Source organism: Lutra lutra, chromosome 3 (assembly GCF_902655055.1).
Source record: "Lutra lutra chromosome 3, mLutLut1.2, whole genome shotgun sequence".
In the NCBI taxonomy this organism is placed as follows: domain Eukaryota; kingdom Metazoa; phylum Chordata; class Mammalia; order Carnivora; family Mustelidae; genus Lutra; species Lutra lutra.
In genome coordinates this window covers 170,415,231-170,430,466 of record NC_062280.1, presented here as the reverse complement: position 1 = coordinate 170,430,466, position 15,236 = coordinate 170,415,231, and the positions used below count along the sequence as shown (strand labels likewise).

The following is a 15,236-nucleotide window of genomic DNA, read 5'->3' as shown; positions in this document are numbered from 1 at the left end:
TTCTAGTAAATCATGTATGAATACATATGTGGGAGGAGTTAAAAAGTGAAAGAAAAGTTAAGGCTTAGAAAAAAAAAAGTTAAGGCTGATACTGACAAAAAGCAGTAGCCTAATGCTTGAGGAGCTAAATACAAGAGTTACATATCTAAGTACTCTGTTGAATTACTTGACTATCCACATTCTACATTTAAAGAAATACCTCATTACTGGGGTTGCCAGTGTATAATGGAAAGCCAACATGATTTAATTGTCATGAAATGTCTGAATGTCAGAAAGCCCAAGTTAAGTTCTTCTTTCATTTATTAGTTGAACATTCTTATGCCAGTTATCTAAATAAACTGTGTGATAGCATCATTATGAATTTCTAATGAAATAAGGGATACAATAATGCTTTTTAAATATAAGGCACTATATGAATGCTATTTATTCATGTAGTTGGTAGTCTTTCATGTTCGTGAACCGTGTACGATGAATGCTTTTTTGTCTTCTTTTTTAAATAACAAGATTAATACACATTCCTGGTTGGGAAGAGGGTGGAGTGGGGATAAAAAATATTAAAAGTATGCTAAGTATACTAAAGTCACCCTGTTACTGTTTACATTTTGATGTATATCCTTCCAAACCATTTTTATACATACACAAACTTGTTAGTCTATATATACAGCATGCTGTACAGTCTCCTTGTTTGTAATAGTAAAGTTTTTCATCTTTTTAAAAAATTTTCATAGTGTTAAGGACATAATCCATGTTAGTGTATTCCGTTCTATGTTAATCTTTTCTTGTATTTGCACAGCATCCCATAGAATAATTGAACTCTTAATTTATTCAACCCTATACCTATCAATTTCTTGTTTTTTACTATTATGTCCTTCCATATGCATCTTTGATTACTTAGGTACTTATGTGAGTGTTTCTACTGGAAGTGTGCTGATTTAAATTGTGACGTATTGTGCCAAATGACCTTCCAAAAGATCTTTGATAGTTTATAGAGATAGAGCTTGCAATAAGATTTCAAGAACTTTGGCTCCTTGGTATCTTGGCATCCTTTTAGTATTAAGATCAGTTTGATAGCTTTTGATCCAAATAAGTATCTTGATTCTGTATGTCTTTTTCAGTGATCTTTTTTTTTGTGCTTATTAATTTTTTGATATTTGTGTCTAAGTGGTTTTGTGGTCATTAGGTAATTGTTATCTTGATATAAGAAATGTATTCAACTCTTTCTTTAAGAAGCTAAACTATAAACTCTTATCTTGGTATTACTATACCAGAGGACTGGAATTTGGTGGGGGTCAGGGAATAAGTGCTTTGCTTTGAGATGATCTAGTATCTGTCATCATGTAAGTATGGTAAAGCCTGTAGAACAACTAGAACTGAAGGGAATGCTCACTACCCCAAACCCACATTGGAGAATTTAAAAACCTAGTAAGAATATTTTAGTATTTTGTAGTCAATTTCTATCTTCTATTAACTTGTTTATCAAGGATGGGCTATAGTTTGTATGGTAAAATTTAATATGTAGACATAAAATAAGTTATTTATACTGTCACTAATACCTAATACTAAATAAAATACTTTATTATATTAAAAATTATTAAAGTGCTTTGAATACTTTTAGCTTATTTATATAATACTACAGTAACAGTGTAGAGTTTAATTTTGCTTTCAAGTAATCATGTATTTGTAAATGTTTTTAATTTTTCCCTTACTTATATGGTAAATAAGATAGGTTGGTAGCAGGGAAACAAAGATATATTTTTAAATAGGCAAATATGGGAGTGCCTGAGAGCCTCAGTCACTTATGCCTCCGCCTCTTGGTTTTGGCTCAGGTCATAGTCTCATAGGTCAAGAGTTTTAGCCCTGATTTGGGCTCCATGCTCAGTACGGAATCTGCTTGGGATTCTAGCCCTCTGCCCATCCCCCCACTTGCTGATACACTTTCTCTTTCTCAAGTAAATAAATAAATAAATCTTTTTAAAAATAAAGAAATAGGCAAATATTGAAAAATGTTGCTTTTATACATGCCTAACTACTTTATCTTGTTTGTCAAGCTTCAAAGATATTCCTCATGGTAATGTGATAAATGAACTAATAAAATATCCATTATTTGGGCTAATCAAAACTCAGTAAAAAAGTTCAAATAAAGTTTTGTTTTGTTTTGTTTTGTTCTGTTTTTTTCAAATAAAGTTTTGAAGTTCAGTGTCATCTTTCCATTTGATTAAACCTATGGTATCATTTGAACTAATTGTTTTCTGTTTTTTCATATTCTGGATTAGGAATGTTTTGAGTCATTGTTGAGTATTCTTCACTGGAGCTGGACCACCTTAGTCTTAGGAGTTGAAGAACTTAGAGGATTAAAAGGATTCCAGTTCACAGCTACACTTCTAGATCTAGAGAGACTGCGCTTTGTGGGTACCTGTTGTCTGAGGTTATTGCGTGTCTATACCTGTGAAATTTACCCAGTATCAGGTATGAAGCATGTTTTTAAATTACTTTAAGAAGAAAATTTTGACACATTGGGAAGGTCTGTATAGGGATAACCAGGAGTTTAAGATTCCCAGCTGCCTTTAATATTCTCCTAAAATAAGGGCAGAAGGTCAGCTTTCACGATCCTTATGTATTTACTTAAAAAGAATAAAACAGATTACGTGTTATGTTGATAACAAAAATCATGTTGAACTAAAAAAAAATACTCTAATAACGTATTATTTTAAACAGATTTGGTCAAATAGAAATTTTTTGAATGACTCATTTGGACTTAAATGCTAAAACCAATGTTCTGGCTTTTTTAAAAATTTTTTCCTACTTAGATTTTTAAAAGAAATAATTTTGGACTACATTTAATCTCTAAATTGTTTCATTTCTAAGTTTTGAGTACTTGCAATCTTTAGCTATATAGGAAATTTAGCTATATAGGAAATTATATTGAGTATCTCCATGCATATTTATTACTCCATTTAATTAGCAATCTGCTTTGTTTCCTCAAAGCTACAGGAAAAGCAGTTGTGGAAGAAACTAGCAAATTAGCAGAATGTATTGGAAAAACCAGAACTTTGTTAAGAAAAATTTTATCAGAAGGAGTTGATCACTGCATGGTGAAGTTGGATAATGATCCTCAAGGATATCTCAGTCAACCCTTGAGTCTCCTAGAAGCTGTTCTTCAGGAGTGTCATAATACCTTTACTGCCTGTTTTCATTCTTTCTACCCAACTCCTGCCTTACAATGGGCTTGCCTTTGTGATCTGCTGAATTGTTTGGATCAGGTAATTTCAGTTTGAAAACTGTTAGTTGAAAATATGATAGATTACCTAATACTCTTCAAGGAAATTAAGTGCTATTGCCTCAATATTTCTAACTTCTATAAATGATAAATTAGGACATTGGTTTGGTATGTGTGACTTAAAGTTGAAAGTCATTTTTTTTTTTCTGCTTGCTTTATCATGTTTAGCTATAAAATTGGTAGGCACAATTGATATGCTCTTTGAACCTGTGAATGAGTGTGCACATGTACGAGAGCAAGAACAATCATGAGTGCGTGTGTAAGAGCAAGGACAGCGCTAGAAGGGGAGCTTCTGCCACCCCCATAGCTGCAGAACGGTCAGGAGAAAGAGCTGTGAGAGAGCTTGCTTGCTAAGAACCATTCATTCATGAGGAAACTGCGAGCCTCATAAATGTCTATGCTCCAAATCAGTTTCAAAATACTTGAGGCAAAAAGCTGACAGATTTTAAGGTAGAAATAGACAAATTTACAATGATACTTGGAGACTTCAGTGCTCCTCTTTCAGTAATGAATAGAACACGTAGATCAAAAAATCAGTAGAGAAATAGGAGATCTGAACAACACTGTCAACCATGTTGGCTTTATTGACGTTTATAAAACAGAAAGTGCAAGTGCAGAATGCATGTTATGTTCATGTATACATATCATGTTCACAAAGATAGATTATATGCTAAGCCATAAAACACATCTTAGTAAATTTCAAAAGATTAAAATTAAAGAGTTTCAGACCACACCAGAACTAAATAAACCAACAGCCAAATATATTGAGAAATATATTGAGAAAGGCACTAAATAGACAACACTTCTAAGTAACCAGTGAATCAAAGTAGAAATCCAAAGGAAATTAGAAATGATTTCCTACTAAAAGATAAAAGTATAACATCAAAATTTGTGACATGTAGCTAAAGCATTCCTTAGGAAGAACTTTATACTTTATACTTTATGATATAATGATATATTGATATATATACTTTGATATATGATATTATGATATATTGATATATATACTTTGATATATGATATAATGATATAATGATATATATACTTTATGATATAATGATAACACTAGCAAAAAAGAAAGGTTTAAAATCGATGATTAAAGTTTCTACCTAAAGAAGTCAGAAAGAATTAGCAAACGAAAGTAAGAAGTAATAAAGATGAAGGAAATAATAAAGATAAGAGCGGAAACCAGTAAAGTAAAAACAGAGAAAATTGACAAGTTCAAAGTTGGTTCTTTGAAATTAAAACCAAAGTAATAAACTCTTAGCAAGTCTGACTGAGAGACAAGAGATAAAGAAAAAACACAAATGATCAAGGATAAAACAGGGAATGTCACTATAGATGCAACAGACTGATAAGAGAATATTATGAACAACTTTATATTAGTAAGTTGCAACTTCAGGTAAAGTAGACAAATAGCTTGAAAAATACAACGTAACCAAAACTGACAAGTAATAGAAAAATCTGAACTGCCTTATATCCATTTAAAAAGTGAGTTTATTATCAAAAACTTTCCCACAAAGAAAACTCCAGACGCAGATAATTATCATTGGTAAATCCTATTAAACTTATAAGAAAGAAATGATATCAATCTTTAACAAACTCTTTCAGAAAATATTGGAGACATTTCCCAACTAATTGAGTCAAGTTAGCCTTATCCTTTTTTTTTTTAATCCTGATACCAAAACCTGACTAAGATATTAAAAGAAAAAATTAGTACAGGCAAACATTACTCAAACATAGATACAAAAGCTCTTAACAATATTATCAAATCAAATCCAGCAATATAAAAGATACATCACACCCACTAGGGTTTTTCTTAGAAATGCAAGGTTAGTTTAACTTTCAAAAATTACACTTTCAAAAAAAAAATTACACTTCCAGTGTAACTCACCATATTAACTGAATAAACAGGAAAAATTGTATAAGCTTCTCAATAAATAATGAAAAAGCATTTGACAAAATTAGCACTTAATCAGTGATGAAAATTTCTCACCAAACCAGGATTTAAGGAAACTTCTTCAACCTAGGATTATAAAGGATAGAGGATATCTACAGAAGAATCTACAGTTAATATCATACTTAATGGTGAAATATTGAATACCCCCCTAATAAGTTCAGGAACAAGGCACAAGGTGACTGTTCTCACCACTTCTATTCAACATTGTATTAGAAGTTCTAGCGCCTTTTCCTCGCCTAAGAAAGTTCACTGTCATCACCAGGGTATACTAGCCTATTTGAAAGATAGTCCCGTGATGACATCTGGATAGACAACTTTGTTTTATTTTATCATTACTACTTTTTAAGCTGTTTACATACTGTATTTATTCTTGGTATTAAAAAATGTATTTCATTGTGGCAAGAACTTCTTAACATGAGAGCACCTCTTAATACATTTCGAGCATATAATATGATATTGTTAACCACAGGTACGATGTTGGACAGGAGATCACTTGCGCTTCCTCATCTTTCGTAACTGAAACTTTATACTGGTTTATCACCAGCTCCCCATTTCCCCCTCCTCCCAACCATTCTATTCTCTGCTTCTGTGAGTTTGACTATTTTAGATACTTCATGTAAGTGGAGTCGTGCAGTATTTTGTCTGTCTGTGACTAGCTTATTTCACTCATTATTGTGTCCTCCAGGTTCACCCATGTTCTATAGCAGAGTAGTGTATTTTACCAGTCAGTTTCCTGGGACTGGATTAGTGCCCAACTTACTGTCTCAACCTGTCCAATCTTACATGGTTGTTTTCTTTGCCACTGAACAGGTTACAGGCAGGCTAACTTTAACTAATGTTGGTTTAACAGATAGGATATTGCTTTTAGCCTGAATTTGTAACACAAATGTTTGATGAACTAAGTAATGTGTATGTAGTTTTTGTGAATTAGGATATTCTGTCTTGGTAAGTTTTTAATATTTTGTTAAAAAATCTGGGGTGCCTGGGTGGCTCTCAGTTGGTTAAGCATCTGCCTTCAGTCTCAGGTCATGATTTCAGGGTCTTGGACTCCCTGCTTAGTGGGGAGTCTGCTTCTCCCTTTCCCTCTGATCCTCCCCTCTCTCCTGCTCTCTCTCTCTCTCTCAAGTAAATAAATAAAATTTTAAAAAATTTACAAGTATGCTACTCATTTTTCTGAATAAACCATATAGTGTGATGATATAATTTTATGACCTTACTGCAATGTTTATTATAATAACTATTCATTATGCTCCATTAACATTAGTAGCACCAATTACAATTTAAATCATTTATTATTGGAGGAAAGTGGTTTCAGTGCTTGTTTTACTGGACATGCCTTAGATATATACTGATTGAGGCCTTTTTGATGTCATTCTTTGAGCATAGTACTAAAGAGGACTGTGATTCAGAGGATATATAAAGTTGTTGGTTGGAGAATAGGAAGCTGATTTTACTTGACCATATTTAATAGTTTTTCCATCTTCATTGGGAAATAACTTGGAACAGTTGTGTTTAAAAGTATTGTTCTATTTAAATCTCATAACAGGACAATTAAAATGAATGCTAGAAAATTTTGTAATAATTTAAAGAGTTGTTTACCTTTTACATACAAAAAAATGTGGATTATACTGATGCCGTATTTCTTCGGTGGGTGCATATTTCTGTTTTTAAAAGGATATCCAAGAAGCAAACTTCAAGACCTCGAGTAGCCGATTGCTTGCAGCTGTTATGTCGGCCCTTTGCCACACTTCTGTTAAGCTGACTTCTATCTTCCCTATTGCATACGATGGAGAGGTACTGCTACGATCAATTGTTAAACAAGTTAGCACAGAGAATGACTCAACACTAGTTCACCGGTTTCCCCTTTTGGTAGCACATATGGAGAAACTCAGCCAGGTAGGTCTTTTTCTGAACTTTTATACTGAAAACCACAAAGGAGGGTATATTTAAGTTGGTGCTTATTCTTCTACATTGGTGTTTATCAAACAAATATGTGTTTCACAAGAAGACCTAAAATTCAAGGGGGAAAATTTTTTCATGTTTACCTGTAAATCTGTAATATTTTTTCTCTAATTTTTAAATTTTGAATGAAACCTAACCTACTAAGAAAATGTGAGGCTCATGCAATGAATTCCCACATATTTGTTATATGCCAAACCCCTTGAAAGTTGCAGATACTATAAGCATACTTTTATATTATAATATTTTAGTTTGCCAAGATAGAATTTGAGGGAAATAAATAAATTTTTGAAACATTTTTTCAATAACATTTTGGTGTATTAAAATAAACATTCTAAAACAGTCACAGTAGTAACCCATTTAGGCTTATTAGAAAGCACTATAGAAGAATAACTTAAATACACAAGAAAACCATGTATAATATTATCAAGTCGATGAGAAGTAATCTTTAAAATGAAAGCCAAGAAAAGCAGTAGAATATAGAATAGTTATCCTAATTTCTTTATAATAGCAATTTTCTGTTGACTGAAGCAACAGAAAAACTATGAGAAAATTTTAAGTGACATACAGAAATGAAGGACAGTAGTAGAATGGGAAGAAAATTTATAGTTAATATAATACCTTTGTAGAATTACTAGAAATAATAAGAGTAAATATAAGAGGAACTTTAGAGAGTAAGCCAGCATGGGAAAAATTTCAGCCTTACTAGAAACTAGATGTGAATGAATTGAAGTACCGATTTATTTGTAAAAAATTAGGAAAAATGATTTTTTTTTCTCTTACTAAGTCCTACTCTGCTGAGACCATGAGGAAACCTACTAAATTTATAAATGGTTTCTGGCATTATGTAATTAGTCTAAGTAATCTTCTTTCAGTCTTTCAGCAGGTATTTATTGTATTCTTACTATTTACTGGGATTATAATTAGGTACTAGTTGAGACAGGAGTAAAAAACAGCTGTTGAATTGGTGGAGCAGGGGATGTCTGTAAACTGGAAGATATTCTTACAGGATAAATCGTCAATTCAGTATTAGGTGTGATGAGTATTTGCAAAGGAAAATATCCAAGGAAATAATTGAAAGACTGAAGTTTTATGTGTATTTTATTAAAAGGAAAATGGGAAACTAATTAGAGCCTTGTATGTTCATCGCTAAGTCAAATAGTTTAATTTGGATATATCAGTGTGACAGAAAATAGCTCAGCCTTTAAAAATAGCTATATTTACACTTATTTTTTTAAGATTTTATTTATTTGACAGAGAGAGAGCATAGCAGGCAGAGTGGCAGGCAGAGGGAGAGAGAAAAGCAGGCTCCCTGCTGAGCAAGGAGCCCAATGCGGGACTCAGTCCCAGGACCCCAGGATCATGATTTGAGCTGAAGGCAGCTGCTTAACGGACTGAGCCACTGAGGAGTCCCTATATTTACATTAAATATCAAGGGTGATGTTGGGGCTCCTGGGGTGGCTCAGTCGGTTAAGTGTCTGCCTTCAGCTTAGGTCATGATCTCAGGGTCCTTGGAATTGAACCCTGCGTTAGACTCCCTGCTCAGTGAGGAATCTGTTTCTCCCTCTGCCCCTCCTCCCCTCCCCACATCCCTCCTCCTGTACTCTCATGCATGTGCTTGCTTTCTCAAATAAATAAAATCTTTTTAAAAAGGTGATGTTTTTACATTTTTTTATTAGAAAATCAGAAACCAAAGTATATAACCTTTATGACTATGGTATACTATGATGACTGTGTAAACTGTATGCTAAAGGCATATGTATTTTGTAATATGTATGTAGTACATATTTTATTTTTAAAGAGAGACAGAGAGAGAGAGATCACAAGTAGGCAGAGAGCCAGGCAGAGAGAGAGAGAGAGGGAAGCAGGCTCCCTGCTGAGCAGAGAGCCCGATGTGGGGCTCGATCCCAGGACCCTGAGATCACGACCTGAGCTGAAGGCAGAGGCTTTAACCCACTGAGCCACCCAGGCACCCCTGTAGTACATATTTTGAAAGAGAATACTGAGAAATGAAAATAATGCTTAGGTGATAAAGTTATGGGTAATTCTCTTGTTTTTCCTTTGGAATTCACTTTAGTGTTTACAATGTTTTCCTTAAAGGTATAATAAAATTTCTAAATATTTAAAGATTTTCAGAACTATAAACATTTGGTAATTATTAATAATTAATAATTCTACATTTGTAGGTCTTTGTTAATATTCTATGAAGATAGAACGCATCTTCTATTAATAGATATTGCAGGATTCTATCATTTGGGTGTAGCATAATTTAGTTAATCTTTTCCCTCTATAAATATACATATTTAGATTGTTCCCAGTATTTTAGTATTTTAAACATGCTGAAAATGCCATTGACTGCATTTTTATGCGTATTCATGATGATTTTTCCAAACTAAATCACCTGGAGTGGAAAAATTCTTAAGTAAAAGGAAAACACCTCAAGACTTTACTACAAATTATCAAATTGTCCTCCAGAAAGCTAGTGTCAGCTTGCATTCCCCATCACTGGTGAATGAATTCCTTTTTCTAAAATTTAGGTGGCTAGTGATATGCATATATGTATATGTATATTTTTTTTGATTCTTCAGCTAAAACATTGACACCATTAACTCCATTTTAAGATTATATGGGAAACTTCTTATATTAATCTTGTTAGTCACTAATTAGAAAATAAGTGGGTATAACTAGATAAATATACTTCACCCATACCCCTAATAAAGCCCTTCCAAGATTATTGACTATGGAATACACTGGGGATTGAGTTTCATCCAAAGCTGATTTTCTGAGAAGTTCCAGAAAGTAAAGTTCTGGAGAATCAAAATGATGTAAAGGGTAGAAGAATTATAATTTTAACAAAATCAAGAGTTGATTATTGTAAAGCCAGGAAAACTAATTACATAAGAAATTGATGTGTTATGGTAATCTTATTCAAATGATAATAGAAATAATTTAAAGATGGAGGATTATCTCTAAGAGACTTTTTGTTAAGCCTAAGATTGTGTTTTAAGGAAGATATATAATGGGGCACCTGGGTGGCTCAGTGGGTTTAGGCCTCTGCCTTTGGCTCAGGTCATGAGCTCAGGGTCTCTGGGATCAAGCCCCACATCGGGCTCTCTGCTCTGCAGGGAGCCTGCTTCTCTGTCTCTCTCTGCCTGCCTCTCTGCCTACTTGTGATCTCTGTCTGTCAAATAAATAAATAAAATCTTAAAAAAAAATTAAAATAAAAAAAGAAAGATATATAATAATGCTTGTGATGATTTTAACTGAATTTTATTAATTAATTAATTAACTTAATTTTCTGTCATGGGTTGAATATACACTCATTTATATTTTTGATTTGTCTTGGGAAGACTGATTTAACTTTAAAGATGCTTTTCTGCCTTGAGATTTTATGACTTTATGAAATCTTTTGAGTTTGTTACATATGCTATCTCTCATAAAGCAGTAGGGGATGTTTATAGAAAGCAGTATGAAAGAACTTGTGTATTCAGGGGGCATTCAGGTGATTTTGATAAACAAATTACAACATATAGTTCCCCTGATTTTACAGAAAAAGTTGAGGCATTGTGAAGAAGCTGGAACTAAATCCCAGGTTGTTTGATTTGCTAGTCTACAGTAAAATTGAAATGGTCATTGCTCACAATTTGCCCCCTAACAAAATCAGATGCATTTACTCCCTGTCCATAGTGGGCTAAAAGATATGGTATTGGATGGTAAAAAAATGATAAAGAGTGTTCATGCTGGATATCACTTAAATTAATCATCTTTTCCCTTTATTTCTGGAAAAAAATATTTTCCCCCTTAGTCTATAATGGGAATTTATAATTTCTTATCTTGAAAGTTTTCCATTGGTAGGGGTTGGAATTTCTTAGGAAGTCAAGTATAGTAGGAAATGTAAAACTGCATAGGAGTATTTGTAGTAAAATTCCATATTTTTATTATATGCGTATACAGAAAGAATTTTATTAGAAAATAGATTTGTGGGCACCTGGGTGGCTCAGTGGGTTAAGCCTCTTCCTTTGGCTCAGGTCATGATCTAAGGGTCAAGGGATGGAGCCCTGCATTGGGCTCTCTGCTTAGCAGGGAGCCTGCCTCCCCCTCTCTCTCTGCCTGCCTCTCTGCCTACTTATGATCTCTCTCTTTGTGTCAAATAAATAAATAAAATCTTTAAAAAAAAAAAGAAAGAAAGAAAAGAAAATAGATTTGTACATACTGTTTCGCAGTTGCCTCACTTCCTGTTCGCTTTGACAGCTCATATACTCAGTTGCTTTACCTCTAAATATACCAGAAATAATTATCTTAGATTGGAATCTTGCCCTATAAAAAAAGCTTTTCAGACAGGAGTGTTTTTCTGTCATATATGATTGTTATTGAGAAGTTAAGAGAATAAGTGAAAATGACTCAAAGCTAATAAAAAAATCTTGTAAAGATGTGGTACTTTTACAATACACAGAGAGAATAATTGAAAAAAGAACTTCTAAGTGAAAAGTAAATTCAGTGGTTCCACAAGCAACTGGTTGGATTTATAGACATAGAGTCAGGCCTGAATTTTAAGGGTGTCATCTAGAAAGATAAGATTTGCAGTTGAGTATTCACTCAAAGGAAAGGAAAGGAAGGAAAATAAAGCAGTAATATCCTGAAACTTTTTTCTTTTTGATGTACCATAGAGTGAAGAGAATATCTCGGGTATGACAAGCTTCCGTGAAGTTCTGGAGAAAATGCTGGTTATTGTTGTGCTCCCAGTCAGAAATAGCCTGAGGCGAGAAAATGAACTCTTCTCCTCCCACCTGGTTTCCAACACCTGTGGATTGCTGGCCAGTATTGTCAGTGAACTGACAGCATCAGCCCTGGGATCTGAGGTAATGTTATATTTTGAGACTGGATAATAAGCACATGTTTAAACTTTCCACATAGTTTCTTTTTTCACATATTTTGGCTTTGTAGAAACTAATTTTAATCCCATTTGTGTTGTTTTCTTTCAAACAACACAAAACCTTCCAAGCTAAATCGTTTCTTTGCTTTTCCCTTCCTTGTACTACTTCTCTGTTCTTGCTTGCTCCCCCTCTCTCACGTTTGCCCATGATGTCACAGTAATACAAACCGTATGTTTTCCTTACATGCTCCATAGCGCAACCTCATTGCGATGTCACAACAGAAGCAAAAATCATTCACATTCCTGGGTAATGCATAACGGAAATGGGGCTACTAATAGTGAGCACATGGTATGGAGGAGGTAAAGAGGATTAGACCTTAGTTCTGCTCACTTGACTGACACTAGACAAATCACGTATGTAAAATGGGCCTTCAGTACACTCACATTGCTGTACAGCCAAAATTTTAAAAGGAACAAATATTACTGTGTTTGAGAAAACTACTTTGAAAGGGCTTTACATTTTGTAAAGTAACATTTTTAACCATTTCAGTGCCCTGCTCACTCTGTTGTACAATTTATATAAATGTTTTGACTGAATTTAATGAAGTTTTCTAATTTTATCCCAAAAAAGCAGACAGAAGATTGGTTTTGAAAATCACGTCCTAATGTGAAATACCTTCTATCACTCAAATGAATGTTTAATAGCTAGCATGTATGCCATTGCTTGCAAAATAACATCTTTCTCTTTTACTTTTATAATGCCTAGCCTTTGCTTTTTCTTACTTACAGATTTATTTTAGAATCTATGGTTAATTAATTCATGTAGTCTATACTCATTACTGATTCATAGTGACAGTTTAGCCTTTAGGATTTCTGAATGATTACATGTACCTTCGCATATTTTAGTATTTCACCCTGGGAAGCACTTCCTTCATTTCTTTGTTAGCTTTGACTTAGCTGTAGGAGGTCATTGAACCCCCTGTCAGAAAATTTTAATTTGGTTCTTTTCTTTTTTCCCACTTAGTCGTTCAGCCTATAATATACTTCTCTTCCATACCAGATCCTGAAAGAGAAAGTCTGTGATACATAGCTCCCCCTCAGAAGGTTACTGTCTAGTTTTCCCCTATGAACTTAACTTTTTTTTTAATGAAAAAGAATGTCCCAAATTGCAGGTGCCCAATATACAAACTTGGAAGTTTACAAAGGTCCTGACTTAGACATCCATATTTCTTTCTTTCCCACGGCAGTTTAAATTTTTTGCTAGAATCATAAACTTCAGTTTTTTCCTCTTGTGGGTCTTCCAAATTTCTGCAGGCAATTTAGATCAAAAGCTGGGTCCGTAATTAAAAAGAGCGGTTTCAAGCCAAAATAAGTTCACTGATCTCCTCTAATGAGTCTGTAATTAGTGAGGCTGTACTTGTTTGTGTATATATATTCAAATATTGAAAGCTAAGTTATCATAATATATTTTAGTGGTATTCAAACTTAAGACCTAGAACATTTTCTGCTAATAAAAGTCTTCAGAACTCCCAGATAAGAGGAGGGATAAGATAGCCTGACTGACAAAGGGAAACTTAAGTCCACTTCTTTGTTGACTACCCATCTCTGCAGAATCCCTAGAGCCCTGTGTCTCATGGTTTGAAAACTTTTGGTCCATAGAATGTTGGTGAAATTTTGGTATCTCTTTTCAAAGTGAGTGATATAATTCATTCATATGTTATGACCGTAATTACTTACAGGTTTATAGTTCTGACATTATAAATTAAGTGAAATGTATAGTCTCCTATGACTAAGAGAAGAAAATACTGTCAAGTGATAATGATTTATAAATTTAAAATCTGGTTTTATTGCTGGGTAATCTCTATAGAATGTATGTTTAGGAAGGCTTACAGCCACTTGTAAATATAGGTTATCTTTTTGAACTTCTTAGAAATTTGGGGGTTTTGTTAAAGGCATGTTATTAACGCTCAGGTACAGACTGCTGACGTGTAATTGCTTTTGCTTTTGTTTGTTCCTAGGTTGATGGACTTAATTCTCTCCACTCCGTTAAAGCCAGTGCTAATCGATTTACAAAAACAAGTCAAGGAAGAAGTTGGAACACTGGGAATGGGTCCCCTGATGCAATCTGTTTTTCAGTAGACAAACCTGGAATAGTTGTGGTTGGTTTTTCTGTCTATGGAGGAGGTGGAATTCATGAATATGAATTAGAGGTATTGGTTGATGACGTAAGTACGACTCTTACAGTGTTCATCTTGCTGTGTGGGTTACCATTATCATAGTAAGGCTGCCCAGATCTTTGAGGGGTTAGCTGATTAATCATAGTCCTGGCAGATGTGAAAGAAATTGATCCTGCATGATTGCTTTGTGTGCCATTCTGGATCACTTCGGCCTCATATTTTTTGCATTTCCAGGGGAGATGTTAAATGAAAAGACTAGAAATTACATAGCTAAGCCCCTGATTACAACTTTTGTGTAATTTTTTTTTTTGCTGTTGTTTTTTAAGAAATGAGAACGATAGATCAATACTATTACCTGTATCAGTGATTAAAGCAATTTTGTCATAGAGTGCTAATGGATGATTCTTAGTAAAGATACTGATTGATTAAACTCTATCCTGCTATATTCTCTAAATTACTTAAAGAACCTGAGTTTTCACTAAGTTTTATTTAAAATGGGACAGAAAGTTACCATGTAAATCATTTAATAATAAATGGAAATCTATCCATATCTTGATTCTTTGTAACAATTAATTTATTTCCCTAATTCATTAAGTTCTATAGTTAGAGGGCACTCTTCTAATGAAGAAGTGGGAATCACTTTAAGACATCAGATGAGAAAAGCCCATTTATATGATTTAGGTTTTAGTGTCCTCAGGAAATCAGATAAAAGTGAATAGTTTACCATACCAAAAATTTTTTCTTCAGTATGTATGGGGAAATGCTGATGGACAATTTTATATGCAATAAAATAAACTGCTTAAAAACAAACAAAATTAAGAATATGGTGGGTTTTGTTTTGTTTTAATTAGAGTGAACATGCAGGAGATTCAACTCATTCTCATAGATGGACATCTCTAGAATTAGTCAAAGGAACCTATACAACAGATGATTCACCCAGTGATATAGCTGAAATCAGACTTGACAAAGTTGTTCCTTTAAAGGTAATTT

At 33.6% G+C, this 15,236-nt stretch overlaps 1 protein-coding gene across 13 annotated transcripts in view; it reads left to right on the top strand.

Annotated features, from left to right (window-relative positions):
* Positions 1-15,236, top strand: part of MYCBP2 (MYC binding protein 2) — a 259,246-nt gene that overhangs the window by 120,950 nt on the left and 123,060 nt on the right. For all 13 annotated transcript variants that reach the window (XM_047720174.1, XM_047720176.1, XM_047720180.1 and 10 more), the window contains 6 exons: positions 2,274-2,466; positions 2,986-3,260; positions 6,912-7,133; positions 11,864-12,055; positions 14,088-14,294; positions 15,098-15,229. In XM_047720174.1, the coding sequence (XP_047576130.1) occupies positions 2,274-2,466; positions 2,986-3,260; positions 6,912-7,133; positions 11,864-12,055; positions 14,088-14,294; positions 15,098-15,229 (1,221 nt within the window). The remainder of the gene's footprint in view (positions 1-2,273; positions 2,467-2,985; positions 3,261-6,911; positions 7,134-11,863; positions 12,056-14,087; positions 14,295-15,097; positions 15,230-15,236) is intronic.